Source organism: Aspergillus saccharolyticus (genome assembly GCF_003184585.1).
Source record: "Aspergillus saccharolyticus JOP 1030-1 unplaced genomic scaffold BP01scaffold_1, whole genome shotgun sequence".
Classification (NCBI taxonomy): domain Eukaryota; kingdom Fungi; phylum Ascomycota; class Eurotiomycetes; order Eurotiales; family Aspergillaceae; genus Aspergillus; species Aspergillus saccharolyticus.
This window is the reverse complement of record NW_020290611.1, coordinates 366,432-383,001: the sequence shown is the minus strand read 5'-3', so window position 1 is coordinate 383,001 and position 16,570 is coordinate 366,432. Positions and strand designations below refer to the sequence as shown.

At 51.4% G+C, this 16,570-nt stretch overlaps 5 protein-coding genes across 5 annotated transcripts; 2 read left to right on the top strand and 3 right to left on the bottom strand.

The window, feature by feature from the left end:
- Positions 1-919: 919 nt before the first annotated feature.
- On the bottom strand, positions 920-3,005 carry BP01DRAFT_309558 (thiamine pyrophosphate-dependent dehydrogenase E1 component subunit alpha). The gene is made up of 5 exons (XM_025572385.1): positions 2,542-3,005; positions 2,285-2,472; positions 2,167-2,228; positions 1,905-2,114; positions 920-1,848 (listed from the first exon to the last, which is right to left on the bottom strand). Exons 1-5 carry the CDS (start codon positions 2,646-2,648, stop codon positions 1,081-1,083), a joined length of 1,335 nt encoding a protein of 444 aa, XP_025435657.1. The 5' UTR covers positions 2,649-3,005; the 3' UTR covers positions 920-1,080.
- Positions 3,006-4,157: 1,152 nt separating this feature from the next.
- Positions 4,158-7,232, top strand: fluG (extracellular developmental signal biosynthesis protein FluG). The gene is made up of 3 exons (XM_025578957.1): positions 4,158-5,539; positions 5,591-6,836; positions 6,905-7,232. Exons 1-3 carry the CDS (start codon positions 4,406-4,408, stop codon positions 7,132-7,134), a joined length of 2,610 nt encoding a protein of 869 aa, XP_025435656.1. The 5' UTR covers positions 4,158-4,405; the 3' UTR covers positions 7,135-7,232.
- Positions 7,233-9,410: 2,178 nt separating this feature from the next.
- BP01DRAFT_309552 (uncharacterized protein) lies at positions 9,411-11,382 on the bottom strand (the record flags this gene model as incomplete). The annotated part of the gene is made up of 4 exons (XM_025572384.1): positions 11,092-11,382; positions 10,955-11,035; positions 9,670-10,896; positions 9,411-9,641 (listed from the first exon to the last, which is right to left on the bottom strand). Exons 1-4 carry the CDS (start codon positions 11,269-11,271, stop codon positions 9,411-9,413), a joined length of 1,719 nt encoding a protein of 572 aa, XP_025435655.1. The 5' UTR covers positions 11,272-11,382.
- Positions 11,383-11,551: 169 nt separating this feature from the next.
- On the top strand, positions 11,552-14,041 carry BP01DRAFT_330983 (Leucine Rich Repeat domain protein). Its single transcript, XM_025573030.1, has 6 exons — positions 11,552-11,721; positions 11,779-11,913; positions 11,977-12,087; positions 12,152-12,276; positions 12,331-12,859; positions 12,918-14,041. The coding sequence occupies exons 1-6, from the start codon at positions 11,611-11,613 to the stop codon at positions 13,590-13,592; spliced, it is 1,686 nt and encodes a 561-aa protein (XP_025435654.1). The 5' UTR covers positions 11,552-11,610; the 3' UTR covers positions 13,593-14,041.
- Positions 14,042-14,185: 144 nt separating this feature from the next.
- Positions 14,186-16,258, bottom strand: BP01DRAFT_387828 (flavin-containing monooxygenase). The gene is made up of 4 exons (XM_025577776.1): positions 15,942-16,258; positions 15,861-15,871; positions 15,553-15,811; positions 14,186-15,497 (listed from the first exon to the last, which is right to left on the bottom strand). The coding sequence occupies exons 1-4, from the start codon at positions 16,230-16,232 to the stop codon at positions 14,193-14,195; spliced, it is 1,866 nt and encodes a 621-aa protein (XP_025435653.1). The 5' UTR covers positions 16,233-16,258; the 3' UTR covers positions 14,186-14,192.
- Positions 16,259-16,570: the final 312 nt, after the last annotated feature.

Genomic DNA, 16,570 nt, shown 5'->3' with positions numbered 1-16,570 from the left:
TGAGTGTGTGTGCTTCACCCATGGGTCAGAAACATCGGGCGCCTCCGGCATCCGCCATCGGGGATTCCCTGGGGCAAAGCAAATTTTCCCTTCCTTCCACACCAAGACTTTTCCTGAGAATGCCCATTACTCGATCAAAACTCGGAGGGGGTACCTGGATTTGACATTTCCGTTACTCGATCGAAATTCTCCCAGGGGCCCCTCCCGCGCGACGATTTGAGCATTGACCCTCCTCTTTCCCCCTGTCGTCCCGGAGGATTGTCCTGCGTGGCTCTCTCTGAGTGGATATACATTGCCGGTTGTTCCTCCAAAAAGAATCTAGGCTTGTGGGATGGGATTTGACTTGGTGGTGGTTGAATGGTTTGGTTGGAAGGCGGGAGAAAAACCATGAGTGCAGAATTTGACCGCCTCGAGACCGGATTGCTTTCTGCCCGTCAGTCTGCTGGTCGTTTAGGTTCAATCGCCACCACATCATTATCAATATCCTGTCTGTGTTCGTGATTGACTCTGCTCGCATCCAGGGGGAAGTTGAAGATGGTGATGGCATTTTTCATTATACTTCAATGAGGTCAGGTTGACTCGATCGTCCGCAGGCGACCTGCAACGCGCCGATGACGGAGTGTTATCAACAGGCGGTGAGGTGGATGGAGGTCACACCTCAGCGCCGAGATCGAAGCGTGCCATGATCTCCCTCGTGGGAGCAAAATAGAGAATTGCAGTCAGGTGCAGATAACTATTCAACTGATATCATGTCACCCCCTTGTTCTCGCCTGCAGAAAGCCCAAAAAGCGGCAATTGCATCGGCTCTATCCCGGCTATACAGCGTGCAGCAGGAACGATGTACGGAGTACTCCGTACTGTAACAGCCTAACGAGAAGGGAAACTAATTGACTAGTACGTCTGCCTGTGTACCGAATGGCGATCATGAGGCTACTATTCTCGAATACGAGGGATTCGTGTCCCGAGCCATCTTCCTTCACTGGTTTGCAGGATCTTACAAAAGGCTGGGCCTTCGAGTTGTTTGTTTGTTCGTCTAGATGTATTATCAAGTATCTCATAAATCTTCAATCGAAACCCACATCACAGTCCGTTGATCCCATCCTTGAACTGACGGATGTCGTACTCCTCGGGATAGGTCTCTATTATCCGCTTGAGATCTTGCATCTGCTCTTGTACTTCCTCGGTGACCTCCTCATACACCCCCTCAAATGCGGACCGGAGTGGTGGTTTCAACTCACGCTCCGCCTCGCCGAACTCCTTGAGAACGTCCTTGCGGAGCTGATCGCGCGTGTCTCGCTCAATATCTTCGTTCCAGTGCCCTTCATTCTCCAACCACTTGCGCAGACGGATGATGGGATTATCGCGGCGTTTCCAGTCTTCAACTTCAACGCGGGCGCGATAAGCAAAGCTGTCGTCACTGGTGCTGTGATGGGAGACGCGGTAGCTCATCGCCTCGATAAGAACTGGCTTGCCCCCGTCGCTTAGTGCAATCCGCCGTGCCTCGCGCATTGCTTCATAGACCGCGAATATGTCATTTCCGTCAACACGGATCGTGTCAATCCCATAACCGATGCCACGACTTGCAATGCCGTCACCGCGATACTGCTCCAGAGTTGGAGTCGAGATAGCGTACCCATTGTTGCGACAAATGAAAACAACGGGACAGGATCTGGTTGCGGCGATGTTGAGACCCGCATGGAAATCGCCTTCACTGGCAGCACCTTCGCCAAAATAGCAGGCGACAACCCGGGGTGGAATATCAGGGTTTTGTAGTGTTTGCAACTTCAGAGCATACGCCGCGCCTGAGGCTTGCGGTATCTGGGTGGCAAGAGGTGAGGAAATTGTGTGCTGTGACGGTCAGCATTCAGACTTCACTCCACTCCACTCCCATCTCGCCTACTCACAATTCGCGGATAATTCTGACCATAATGAACCGGCATGTTACGGCCTCGGCTATTGTCATGTTGGTTGGCAAAGAGCTGGCTCATGAAGTTCTTCAAGGTGAATCCACGCTGCTGGAATACTCCCGTCTCACGGTATTGCGCAAAAACGACGTCGTCAGGAGTCAATGCAGCGGCAGAACCCACGCTTATGCCCTCTTCTCCGGCGGAAACCTTGACTAGGCGTCAGAAACTCTGCGTAGCAAACTGATAGTGGGCTTCTCACCATGTAGAAACTCAACCGGCCTTGTCTTTGAGCCTCGAACATGATGACGTCCATGACGCTCACTGGCCTCGGTCAGATACCATGTAGCGACTTTTAGAGGACAAGTCTCCACACACACCCGTTAACATATTCTTGTACCACTCCAGTATTTGCTCCTTGGGTATGTCGAGGGGTTTGCGTGTCTTGTCAACCAGCACTCCATCGGAGTCCATGACTCGATAAGTGGGGATATGAGACACTTCGGTCGGATTGATGAATTCCATGTCGGTGGTGAATTTGCTATTGACGGCGCCGGGAAACCGAACTCTGGTTGTGTGTTAGTGATTGATGCTCATGCCTTTTGCTGGTTTTCTGTCTTGTCTTGTGGGTTCATACCTATCAGAGCCCGGACGCTGCGATATGGAACTACCCCATCGACGAGGTATCTTTGCTGAAGACAATAAAGAGCGATACAAGGTACGAGAATCGGCTAATAAGATCATTATGTATATCCCTATGCAGTGCAAAACAGTGAAAAGATAATGCTTTGATAAAAAAGGAGAGATTACGCGGCGTGTTCAAGCCAGGGAGCTGGCGATCTACCCAGCGTCCCTCGAATTCCTGGAGAATGCGGAGAAGGCGGTTGGCCTCGGCCTCGACGTCACATGGCCACCGCTGATAACCGTACTGCGCCGTTGTGTTTGCTCTGTTTGCGTAGATAACGGATCTGCAGATGGACACATGACCTAGTCATTGATTCTCTGTAAGGTGATCCGTATTGGTCATGGATACTCTCCGTAATGTCGATCTATACATTGATGAACCAGAAGCTTGAGAATGGCTTCGGAGCTCGGTGGAGGTCGGCCGCGGCTAGTCACCTCTGGAGCGAGTTACGAAGAACGAGAGCTGATTCCTTCGGCATGCCGAGCCTCGGGCCGTGCTGCCGTCTGAGCCGATGGCGTGGAAGCATGGACTTTTTCTTCCCACAACCCGGTGGACGACCTCTAGATTAGTACTCCGATGTATTTGACAAACTGTGAAGTACTCCTTTCCTCATCTGTTGCATAGAGTGCTTCACGAGATCGTGACTCTGTCACAGTTACACAAAGTGCGACAAGTACAGCTCAGGTCTGACAGACCCACACAGAAGTGCTGAAGCCTGACGCTCTTCCACCAGCGTTTGGCATCCTCCGAGACATCGATTCGAGCCCCATAGTTTTCACTTTGGACTAAGAAGTGAGATTAGACTTATGTCTGGCTAAGTATGCCACGACAGTCCTTTTCAGACAACACCGTCCATTGCGCCTTGTTGCTGGACCTTCTCTGGCGTCTGCGTGTGTACTCGAGACGATGACTCGTTTGTTTCGAAGATGAATGAGACCGGGTGCAGTTGGAGTTCAATCTACACAAAGAACCCAGGCCTGTTCGCTTAGAGGTTAGAGTGCGACGCTAAAGGCAGAGAATGGCGTCTTAGATGGCATCGCCTATACACCGGGTTCGTACGGAGCGGCTAAAGATGACTCGGTTGCGTTAGTTAGACGGGAGTAATTCTTAAAACTGGTGGCAGAAAAGTTGGCACCAGACCAACATCCTGGGTGGGTGAAGATTGAAGCCGTTATTGAGAACTATATACAATAGAAGAGTAGATCGACTGGTGGAGCTACAGCTCCGCTGGTGGTCGTGGAAGATACCGGATTGCGTATGGTTGACGAGCAGAGGTCGTGAAGATTTCCCCGTTGTGCCAGAACCGAGGTATACGTTTGATTGTCATTACACGCGGAGATTACCTTTTGCGATTCATCTGAAGCTGTAGACGACAGTAAAATGGGACGGACTTCGTGCCGATGTCTCTTTTGAGTGACTGTGAGGTACTATTATCATAATCTCAGTGATTTATTATGATTTCCATACTGTCAGCGCTGGGTCGGCGGCTGCTGGCGACCTGCCTAAAAGGGTAAACATCGCCTTGTCTCTCCCCTCCCCCCCATCCCTTGTCCCTCACTGTCCGTCCGTCCTCCTCTGGTCTACTTTCTACTTTAGCATCCACTTTCCTCCTACTTGATCTTCTACGCTGTCTTCGACTCTCTCATCAAAAGTCTGCAAAGAAAACACTTATTCCACATAATTTGAATCCTTGTTACTAGCCTCCTCCTACCAAGAACTGTTCCGCCTCCCCTGTTTGAATCCCTCCGGCTACTGCCGAGTGCCGCGCACTTAAGTGATTGATCGGCCGGACGGGCCAACCATATCCCACGCACCAATGGATCCGCTCGCCTCCCTCCGGCAGCTGGTCCAAACCTATCCTCTCATCGATAACCATGCTCATAACCTCCTCAATAAGTCCAATGCCTGCAATTATGAGAAGTACGCTTTCGAGCAGATCACCTCCGAAGCACAAGGCATCGCTTTAGAAAATGCGCCTCACACCTTACCCCTGCAACGTGCGGCCCATCAACTAGCTACTCTGTATGACTCTCCCTCCAATGACTGGGATCGTGTCAAGGAGGCCCGCGATCAGTGGGTGAAACGCGATTATGATGAGCTCATCCGCCGCTGCCTCGAAGGTACCCACAGCCTTCTTCTAGACGATCTGCTTACAGACGAAGACATTGAGCCGTTTGATTGGCATGATCGCTTCACGACAGCTCCGACCAAGCGGATCGTACGCATTGAGGTTGTGGCCGCCCAGGTTCTCGCTGCTATCCTCCCTGAGGGGTACTCAGAGGCCTTGGATGACGTGACGAACCTAAGGCAGACGTTCGATCGATTTCGTGAAGGCTTTCATCAAGAGATTGAGAAAGCGGTTGCGGATGCCGTTGTAGTCGGGTTCAAATCTGTCATTTGCTACCGCACAGGCTTACATGTTCAATGTGCCGACGACAAGGATGATGACAGCCGTCTACTGCAATCATTTGCTCGGACCATTCAGCAACGAACGGGTCCAACTTACCGTGTTGAAGATAAGCCTTTGAATGACTGGGTAGTGCGGCAGACTCTGGACTTGCTTCAGGCCGCCAGAACCTCGACCCCTCTGGGCCCTAACAAGCCACTGCAACTTCACACAGGTTTGGGCGACAACGATATCAACCTGATCCTCTCAAATCCTGCCTACCTTCAAGATCTGATTGCTCGATATCCTAAAGTGGATTTTGTTTTGTTACATTCTTCATACCCATACACCCGCGAGGCAGGTTACCTTGCTTGCGTGTACCCTAATGTCTACCTTGATCTAGGAGAAGTATTTCCCATGGTAAGCCGAGATGCTCAAGAGTCTATAATTCGAGAAAGCTTGGAGGTCGTACCTACGAATCGTCTCCTGTGGAGCACAGACGGCCATTTCTACCCGGAGACGTTCTGGCTTGCTAACAAGCAGTTCCGTGACGCCCTAGAGAAGGTTCGCATGTAAATTGTTCAGTTGCTGATGGCATGAGCTTACCCAGTCTAGGTTCTTGTGGACTATGTTCGTCAAGGTGACTTTGCCATTGAACAGGCCAAGACAGCAGCCTCAGATATCCTTTTCCACAACTCGAATCGCCTCTACAGCCTGAATGAGACTAACTCTTACGACGAGACTCAAAAGCCTTGCTCTCGACCACTAGCGGGTTCGTCTAGTGACGAGTGGAAGGCTTTTGTGCAAAACAATCCGGACATCAAGTATATCTGGTTGCAGTTCTTTGACTACACCGCGACATTACGCCTACGCATTTTCCCAGTGCAAGAATTCGCCAAGATCGTCCGCAAAGAACGTCGTATCGGCGTCTGCCTTGCCACTCAGCAGATGCTCCAGAATGACACTGTTTGCCCCGAAGGCTCAACGACCGGCCAGTTCTACATGCAACCAGACCTGTCCACTCTTTCCCGCAATGTTGGGCTGGACTCCAAGAGTGCAACCGTTATGAGCTGGTGGCTCACGGAGGATGGCAGGCCTCTGCCAGGATGCCCTCGAACCCTCCTTCGCAATGTGACTAATCAGCTGCAAAGCGAACATGGTATTCAAGTCCTATGCGGGTTTGAAATCGAAGTCGTGTTTCTGAGATGTATCACCAACCCCGATACAGATCAGGAAGACTTTGTCCCGTGTGTCAAAAACCACTCTTGGTCTCAAATGACCAGAGAAACCAGACGTATGGTGCCATTGCTTGAGGAGATCGCCGAGACTCTTGCATCTATCGGCATTAACCTCGAACAATTCCACTCTGAATCTGCCCCTGGCCAATTTGAGTTTGTCCTTCCACCTGGACCTCCCCTCGCAGCGGTTGATACCCTTCTCAAAGCACGGCAGGTGGTGACCCAGGTTGCTGAGCAACATGGTCTTCGCGCGACACTACATCCTCGTCCTTACACTCACGCTGCTGGCACAGCATCCCACGCACATCTTTCCATCACCCCGTCCACGAAGGAGGACAGCTTTCTTGCCGGTATTCTTCAGCACTACCCAGCCTTGATGGCCGTTGCGTTAGCCGGAGACGTTAGCTATGATCGGGTCTGCTCTGGCTTGTGGGCCGGGAGCGAGTGGGTCAGCTGGGGTACACAGAACCGTGAATCGCCAATCCGCAAGATCTCGCCGGCGCATTGGGAAATCAAGACATTGGACGGATTAGCGAATATGTATATTGCTATGTCAGCATTCCTGGCCGCAGGCTATCTTGGAGTGAAGAACAACGAACCTTTGACGGCTTCTGATTGTCCCTGTGAGTATTGTGAATGCCATGCCGACAAATGCTTTTGTTTTGCATTGCGCTGTTGCTGACTGAGATAGATGACTCCGCAACCTTGAGCGAGGAGGAGCGCAAGTCTTACGGCATCACTACCCAACTACCAAAGTCGCTGTCTCAGAGCCTCGACGAGCTGGAGGCCGATTCTGCTCTGCAGGAAGTTCTTGGGTCGACTCTGGTTGCGAACTACATTCTCGTCAAACGCGCGGAGAAGAAGAAGCTGGATTCCATGGAGGAAGAAGCACGGAGGAAGTGGTTGCTGGAGCGTTATTGATCTTGATGCGATGCATATATAATCACCTAGCGGAACGATTTTGGACGATTCAAGAGAATATCCCTATTCCCTACCCATACTACCTAGCTGTTCTGTTGTCTACTGTGATCAATTCATTTGTGAATGCCAACTCTTGATGAGCCATACAATTCCCTGTGCTTTGATGGATGAATCAAGTATTGCAAGAGACGCCAGACATTCAATGAGCCGACCATGGAGACTTCAATAGATTCATGAAGTCACCCATCGAGTGAAGCACAGCTCTTCCAGTGAAGCCATACCCCCCTTCCCACAGTCCTGGCCAGAACCCAACCCTCGAGTCCTCTTCTTCGCCCATTCAGCTAATTTCCTCTCACCCAAACCCAGTAATTGCCACCTTCTCGCGAGCAGGAGTGTAGTGTCACACCTATCCATCTTATCTTTAAATTGGATCTCTAAGCGGAGTGCAATGCTTAAGAAGCAACCATCAACGACTGTTGGAGCTACCATTTCTGTAATGTGCCCTGCCTCTGACATGGTCGGTTTATTGCAATGGGCCGAGATCCACTGCAGGTCCCAGGGTTGTCCGGACTCCTGGAATGAAGTCTTCCAAGAGTTAGAAATCGCTCCAGCGCACGCACGCAATTATAGAATGTCAAAAAGACCCGTGACATGCCGGGCAACAGCCTCTCTACGTTGGTAAAGATACTGATCGGCTGGCAAAGGGAACTTACCGACACGAAGTCAACACCGAGACTGAACTGGGAATTCACGCGGCGATCATGGATGCATTCGTTTCTCTCCGCGCGTGATGAATTCTGTTATGGTAACTGGTCTCATTGGTTCATGGATGGTTTGATTGGGGTACTGCCTAATCATCACAGCCAGCCCAGCCTGGTTGAACAAGAGCACGAGCAGATCGACAACTGAAGGTTTGAGGATCCATTTTGGTACTGAGTGCTGGTAGTGCCTGCATTTGAGATCCATGATATGCTCTGCGGAAAGCAGGGTGGCCTCATCCTACCCCTCCTCTTTAATCTTCCGGAGGGTGCCTGCAACTTTATTTTTGTATATTGATGTCGAAGATTCACCCAGTGGTGTCGATGGCACGCAGCTTGAACTGGCTAGGGGGGAAGACAACAATCCAGAGCGGCTACCAGTGATCCAAGAGGATACGTGAGAAAAGAGAGACAACCGGTACCGAGTCACACCCCATCCTGAAAGTGAGTACAGAGTGTACCAGCAAAGGTCCTTCGTTCGGTATTGTGAACCTGCCGCCGTAGGATGGGGGAAGACGTGGAATTGTACAATGCAACAATCGGCCGACGCTGCTTTGGCGAGTCTTTTTCCTCCTTTCGACTCAAGGGCCAAAACTCTAGCTGTTGCTATCCTCTCCGATCTGAGAGATGGGGCTGTAGGGTATGCAGGTGCGTCGTTTGTTGACGGCGATTGAAGCCTCCATTTATCTGCTCATGATTACGGCAAGTTCCTCGACAAGCCAATCTCAATGGTACCAAAAACGGATCTACCGCAGGATCGCCTCTCTCACACAGACTCTCTCATGTATGAGATTGAGTTGCCAACAGCATCAGTCTGAGATCTCCCACCCAGCGGGAGATTAAAAGCTTTGCGTCACGCACATCTGCACAAGAAGCATTGCAAGTCACGGACATGGTCATGAGGAAATAGTACGACTAAAAGCATCAAGGCATCCCCTTCCACTCCGGCGACTTTGTCAAACTGCACCTTCACCAAGGCTACGCAGCAAAAGCAGTATTAGCAGCGAAGAAGCTGGACATCAATTTGCAGTCCCCTTTTGGTTCCACATGGGATCCGCTCACCACAACACCGACTGGAGCGGCTCGGTCTAGGACATGATCATGGCCTATGGGGCAAAGATAAAGGAGCATGATGAAGTATGATGACGCAACTAAAACTGGGGTCGCCATTCAAAGACCTTGGGAGTGGGAAGTCTTTTCCGAAGTCGACTGAGCATTGACGACATGGCTGACGCAACCAGCCCAAATATTGTCCCTGTGCCAGCTGAAGCAGTCTGGCCAAAGCTTGTGTTAAATATCTCACTACTGAAATTCTACCAGAATTCCCAATGATTCTACAGATTAGACATTGAGTCAACCAAATAGTATACTGCTCAGAAAGTACCTGAAATCATGACCTCGTATAGGACTCAGCGCTTGCGCACTGCACAAAAAAGTAAACAAAAGAATGATATACACTCAGACAGTAGACAGGGGTATCGAACAGTTTCATCATCGGACATATAGTAAGCCGTAAGCTCATCTCGAAGGCATTCCCATCAGCTCTCCAAGTTCATCACTGGTAAGTGTACTTCTACGTCGGTCACGCTGCGCTTTGCTAGACCCTTTCGGATTCCGTCCTCGTTTGCGGCTCTCGTTCTCTTTACGCTTTTGCTCGGCAGCTCGAGCCTCATCTTCGACTGCGGCTAGCTTCTGGGGAACACTCATGCGCAAGGGATTAGGATCCTGTTTAGCTGTCAGATTGACTCTCTTGAGCGCAAGCAATAGACCAGGTTACCTGTTGAGAAGCATCCTTAGACTCGCTCTTTGTCTTTGTAGTCCTCCGCGTCACCATCTCCGAGCGATGAGCTTTCACCTGTAACGTTTCATCTTCGACGGGTGAAGCGATTCCGGGAGACTTCTTGAGCCCAGCTGTGAAAGAGACTTTCCGAGAAGAACGTGCTGTCATGATATTGTCGCTTTTCTCCTTCAAAGCTTTGTTGTTCTTCTTCACTTTGATTTCACCGGTCGGTGGCTTAATCTTCTGATCCGATAAGGTGCGGTTTGTCCTCTGGGGCGCCAATTGCGCTATTTTCTCCTTCTTTTCTTCTTCCTCGCCCTGTCGATCTTGGTAGACGGGCGACTGTATGTTCGCATCTTGATCACCATCATTTTCTTCTTGTCTCTGAGCTAAATCTAAGCGGAAGTTGAGATCCATTCCCCGACGAAGCTCTTCTGCTTGTACCGAGTGTCCTCCGTCAGCGATGCGCTTGTGCCAACCATCCATCATTGTCAGCGCCTGACTCCATCTGCTTTCCATCTTCTCCCAGCCTTCGCGGAGACGCTTTATCTCTTCGTCGCGCACTTCGACCTCCTCAAGCGGTACGAAAGAAGGGTTAGTGAGCAAGGTTCTGAGGTGATCAAGCACACGATCCATCTGAGTGGATAACTCGTCGCACGATGCCGGAAGACTAGTGACGGAGCCATGGGACAGTCTTGTAGCTCCCATGCTAATTGTGCCGCTTGGACAACCTTCCTCCTCCTCTGCGCAAGATAAGCCCTGCAAGTCCTTGAGAGTTTCGACGGTGTTTCGTGCTAGGTTGATTAAGGTATCATTCTCGTCGCTTAGGTTCTGGCAGAGTTCCGTTAAGAAGTCGTTCGTCTCTTGCTTCAAGCTATAACCAGGATCACTAAGACCCTCCCCACCCGCGATGGATCTTGGTCGCGGACGCAGACCAGTAGCTGGGTTGATGTTGATCGTTGTGACCGTCAAACCATCCCTCCTTCCTCGCTGGCGTTCAGCCAAGTGCATCTTGAGCTTCTGCATTTCTGTGTCGCGCTTGCGTATGTCATTCGCACACTGGGCTCTGACTTGCTGAATGGTGGTTCGCATGCGCTGTACCTGGTCCTTCAATCCTCGGATGGTCGCCTCAGCCCCTGAAATGTTGGCCTTCAGGGACCGTTCTTGTGCTTCAGCCAATGCCAGGGATCGGGTGAGCTCGGATGTTTTCGCCTTGAATTTGTCCTGTCGGAGTCGTCAGCACAACCTTTGTGTGTTATGGCTGCTAAGCGTTATGGCGCACCAATTCCCCCGACTTCTGAGCTTCCTCCGCTCGCAGAGTCCTGATCGTAGTCGCGAGGCTCTCTCTGTGCTCTGCTTCGCGCTACTGAACTGTTAGCCGATCGACTATCTTCCCCAATGATACTGTCGGTCGCATACGTCTCGGCGTAGGACCAGATCATTGATCAAGTTGATGATCCTGCCCATGGTGGCTGCTGACCCTCCATCCTCATCCTCGGGATTAGCGAAGTCAATGGGGCGCCCGCTTTTCAACAGACCCCTGGCCAATAGCACATTGTTGATGTAGGTTGATGCAGCCTGCAGATTGTGGGGCTCCATGGCTTGCCTGCAAGCTTAGTGGCACGCGAGTGCCTATGCAGCCAAACTGCTCTGAATGAAGCTGAATCGATTGCCTCTTTTGCCCGACTGTTATTTTTCGGTCGCGGGACGGAACCCCCAAAACAGGAAGAATGTAAACACCGTCCGATGTTGGCCCACTGGCTAGGGGCGTCGACAGCGACCATTAGTAACTAACTTACCGCATTATGCTTACCTCAGCCCCTTCTTATCGGCACCTCAATCTTATCCCAGCCCAATCCAACTTCCTTATCGCACGCGTCTTGGACGTGTTTTCTTCACTTTCGCCCCAATCCAGCTGTTGAATGTTGTTCCACACGCATGATTAGTATGGCACCGCTCATTCGCGGCGAGGGAGACTCTCTGCAGCAGCGAGGGCAATTGCTCTTCAAGCAGGGTAATTACCAAGGCGCTCTAGATGCTTTCACCGAGGTAATCCTGATCCGTCGCGGCTGATAAGAGCAGGCGCTGACCAAGATTCCTCTATAGGCTCTCTCCTGTAAAAAGGCCGATGTTATGAGCATACTTGATAATCGAGCAGCTACATACATCAAGCTTGCCCAGTATGACCGAGCTCTGGCCGATTCTCGAAACATGGTTCGAAAGGACACCAAGGACGGACGAGTATGTTCCGCCGCGTATCGCATTGACTTGGCTGCGATATTGTGCTAAGAATGGAATACACAGGGTATCCTGCGCTATGGCCAAGTTTTGCTCTTGACTGGAGACCGTGTCAAGGCCTTGAAAGCATACGGTTACGGGCTGAAGACCTTATCAAGTGATAATCCTCGCCGCAAGGTTAGTCGGTATTCTACCATGGAGGCAATTTTCATCTAGGAATAACGTATACGGGGTGTTTTAGCTTGTCCTCCAACTGTACTGTAAAGTGCGCGATGCAGCTTCAGTCAAACGCCTGGACCCGTTCAGTGTCCTGCCACTCGAGATAGCTATGATGGTCCTTCGGCACCTCACTTTTCGGGAAATTGTGTAAGTGCACAATTGAGCAAGACTTGATCTTTGTGCTGACCGTGAGCGCTCTAGGGTTTCTACTCGCGTTTCTAAAGGATGGCAACGCTTCTTGTCGATGCGAGATCTGTGGATGCGTCTTGATCTTAGCGAAGCCCGTCGCAAAGCGTCATCGCGCGCCATCCGAACATACATCCAGCGTTCGGGGGTCATGCTTACCCATGCCACCTTAACGAATGTGGCCGGTCCCTCCCAGGATAAAGTACTCGAATACTTGAGTAGATGCCCCAAGCTAGAGCATTTGGAAATTGGAGATGCCATCCAGCGCCATGACGGGCTGTTCGACCAGTTCAAGGGCTGCAAGCAATTAAGAACCCTCATTATCGCAAAAGGGACACCAGTATCACAAGAGAACATTACCAAATTCTTGACAAGCCTACCCACTCTTGAGCGTATAGAAATCCATAATGCGCAGCCGTCACTTGAGACTAAAGTCCAATGGCCCTCACATCTCCCAATGCTGCGGAGCATTACGCTTTCTACCGAAGAAGCAGCCGTGCCACCACCAGGCCGTGTAGCCGCTCTGTATCTTCCATCTGCAACGGTATGTATCTTCTGTTGCTCACATCCTCCAAACAATCACCCTGGCTGACCCTGGACAGGAATCGCGACCCTGCGTGATGCCCAACCTGGAGGAAGTGCGAATTGACTCGTACCCCAAGGTCTGGTCACCATACACGTTATCATTCGACCCCAATCAGTTTACCAAGCTACGGAAACTAGAATTGAGAGGCGTCTTCCTCGGACAGTTCGCTTTACCACGGACACTCGAGCACCTCAGCATCCATGCGGGCACCTGCCCGGTTGGAGAAGAGTTCCCCTTTCTCATCGACCAATTTCCCCACCTCCGACACCTGCACACCCTTATTCTCCGCGACCTAAGCTGGGTCACATATGACACACTCTACAAATTCCTAGTCACAGCCGAGGCACCGATACGAAAGCTGGTCGTCGCCAGTTGCCCGAAACTCGATCTCGCGCAGCTCGAGCAGGTCTTGACCGAGCACCCCGTGGAGCTAACCGAGCTAGGGGTCTGTGCCTTACGGGGGGTCAATGACATGAGCGTGAAAGCCCTAGTTCGGCATCTCCCGCATATATACGCGTTAGACGTCTCAGCTACCGAGGTTACCGGTGGTCTGGTCAAATCGTTCGCAGATGCGTCTCCCTCCGATGATCTGCCACGGCTCAAGTACTTGAATGTAGCGCATTGCGAACATGTTTTGTATGAAGCTGTCGCCTATGGCCGGTCGCATAAGATCAATGTTGTTACGCGCTGAATTGCGGCATAGGGGTTGTGGCAAAGCCATGCCTCACGCATATTAGCCGTGAACTTGAACCTTTCTACACAATCTTTGTCTACGCCATTTTCGATTGGCTTGACTACATAGAATCTGGGTCAACAGATTTCTGGTTTGCAAAAAGACACACCACATGTGGTTTCGTCAAATCTGGCTCAGAGACTGCATAGGACATTTCCACCACACCTCAGCCCATTTCCAGGGAGTCCTCTCGTACCCGATCCCTGGGTCGTCGAAATCCACCAGAACGACAACCACATACACCAAGCTTGGGCTCACGCTTCCGGGGAATACCACCCGGATCTGCCTTTTTGCTGTTGTTGGCCTTTCGATCCGAGCGCGAGAGTGGAATCATTCCACCTCGCATCATCAACCGCCGATGAATGGAATCAGGTACCGTGCCCCTAAAGTAGTTGCACATGTATAACGTATGTATCTGTTGATGTAGCAGATTATTCTAAAATATCTCTCAGTTCTGCTCCAAAGTATGATGATTCTTCTGGAAAGTAGTTCATTCTAGGCAAAAAGATAATAAGACTTTTCACCATCATGGTGAATTTGAAATCGAAATCCCGTCACCTAAGCATCCCACCAGCCCTCCAAATATGTTCGCAAATCGATCGTATCCGGCCGGCTCAAATGCGGCGTTAGATCGGCACCTTGCTCTAATTCCCGCTTGGTCCAGCCATTCCCGAAGTACGCAAACCGATTTCCACTGGGGTTGGTATAGGTATACTCCCAGTCCTCCCACCGAGGATCCCGCCTCAGGTAGTTCAAATGCGACGCGCTGCCAGGGAACAAACCATGGATTCTACCCCCCGGCCGACCGCCATTGTACCATGAGCGACAATTCTTTTGCCCGGGAGTCGAGTCATCATTGCCCGTCCACACCGTCCGCGGATAGAATGTGTCGCAGTACTCGACAAAGTCATCCGTTGCCGCTCTGGACGGTTCCAGGGATTTGATGCCCTGCGCGCGGAACTTGCGCAAGAGCTTGGCGATATACGTGATCTGATTCTCCAGGCAGTTGGGTACACTGCCACCTTGGCCGGTAGAATGGGGGCCGCCGATCCACAGCAGGTTGGGGAACCCCGGCGTGGCCATACCGAGGTAGTTGTAGGGAAATCCGTAGAGCCCGTCGTGCTTCCATGCTTTCTTCAGGTCGACATCATTTGCGACGATGGAGAATGGAGGTGCGTGGTCCACATTCGCCCCGGTGGCACAGATTACAATGTCCACAGGCCGTTCAATGCCGTCTGTGGTGACAATTCCCGTCGACGTGAAGCGCTGGATGGGGGCCTGGATGTAGCTGACATTTTCTTTGCCAAGGGCCTCAAGATAGCCTGGTCCTGGAGTGGGACGGCGGCAGTTGGGTGGGAAGTCAGGGATGATCTTGTCCGCCAGGGTCGAGTCTTTGCCCACGCGCGAGAGCATTAGATTGGTCCACTTCTCGCGTAGCTCCTGGTTCTCAGGTGTATTCTTGAATACGGCGCCGAATCGAGAGAAGTACCCTTCTTCCACGCTCTTCCGGTATTTAAGGTATGTGTCTGGGTCCTTAAATGATTCCAGCTGCTCTTCGGAGAAGAGGTTTGGCTCGAGGCGACGAACGCCCGTCGTGCCGAAGGAATCGGCGACCCAGGTGCGGTTACGCGCATAATGGTCGACATGTCGTGCAATGGGTTGTATGGAGGGAAGGACCTGGAGACCCGAGGCTCCATTTCCAATAAGAGCAATTCGCTTGCCCTGTAGATCGACCTCATGGTTCCAGTTAGATGAATGGAAAAGAGTCCCTTGGTATGAGTCCATTCCATCATAGTTAGGTAGCTTCCAGGCGTTGAAGTGGCCGATGGCGTTGATCAGCACGTCGAGCTCTTCTTCGTAGTGCTACTGGAAGCATTAGCACCGAATCTGCCCCACGAAGGACGCGTATGAAGCATACTCTTGTGGTCTGTGGATCTTTCAGGTCCTGAATCGTCACCAACCATTTGCCCTTATCAGGCTGCCAGACGGCGCGCTCGATCTTCTGCTGCAAGCGGAGATAGTTGTATACGTCATACTTCCTCGCCAGCCCTTGCCAATATGATCTGATCTCCGCGCCTTGCGCAAATTCCTCCGTCCATTGTGTGTTTGGTGAAAAGCCGGACTGGTATACGTGTGCGGGAATGTCGCATCGCACTCCAGGGTACGTATTCTCGAACCTACTTCGTTAGCCACAATGTTCCGATTGTGTGATGGTCACAAGCCTACCATGTGCCGCCCTACCACAAAATGATTCAATAAGCTTTATTCTGCAGCAACAAGCTGGAAAATGAACATAAAAGGACTCACCACATCGGCATTCTTCTCATAGATGCGCAAATCGACACCGGGCACTTTCGCCGGCAAAAGTACCCCCGCTGTTACACCAGCGAGACCCGCACCAATAACACCGACTTTAATCGGTCGAACCTGGTCAATTGGGTGCTCTTCTATCTCAAAAGCAGGACGTTGAGTGTCGGGCGTGGTCGTTTCGACCGAGTGAGTGGTGATAGCGGTCTTCGGTGGCAGAGCACCGTCGTGGCCATTGAGAATCGGTAGCTCCGTATGGGTGACGGGCTGGGGACATTGAATTGTCGCCATGAGTTGTTGCTTAAGCAGATATTAAACAGGATTGGGTGATGTTGGAGGTTTACTTTGATTGACCTCCCCTCCCTCGATTGATATAATGGTCTCGTGGGCGGGGGCGAGGGACTAAGGCATGGAGGGGTAGGTGGATGCAGCTCGGTGCCTCTTGTCAATCTGCACGCCATTTGCACCATTTCTGAGGTCACGGATGTGCGCCCGCAGGCCACGGCCATTCAACTGGAGTATTGGGCCGGGATCGCATCATCGCGATTGGTGATGGTGTAAGCTCAATTCGATAAACAGTCTCTTGATCAATATGCCCGCAGATTTAGAACGATTACTGGAACTTGATT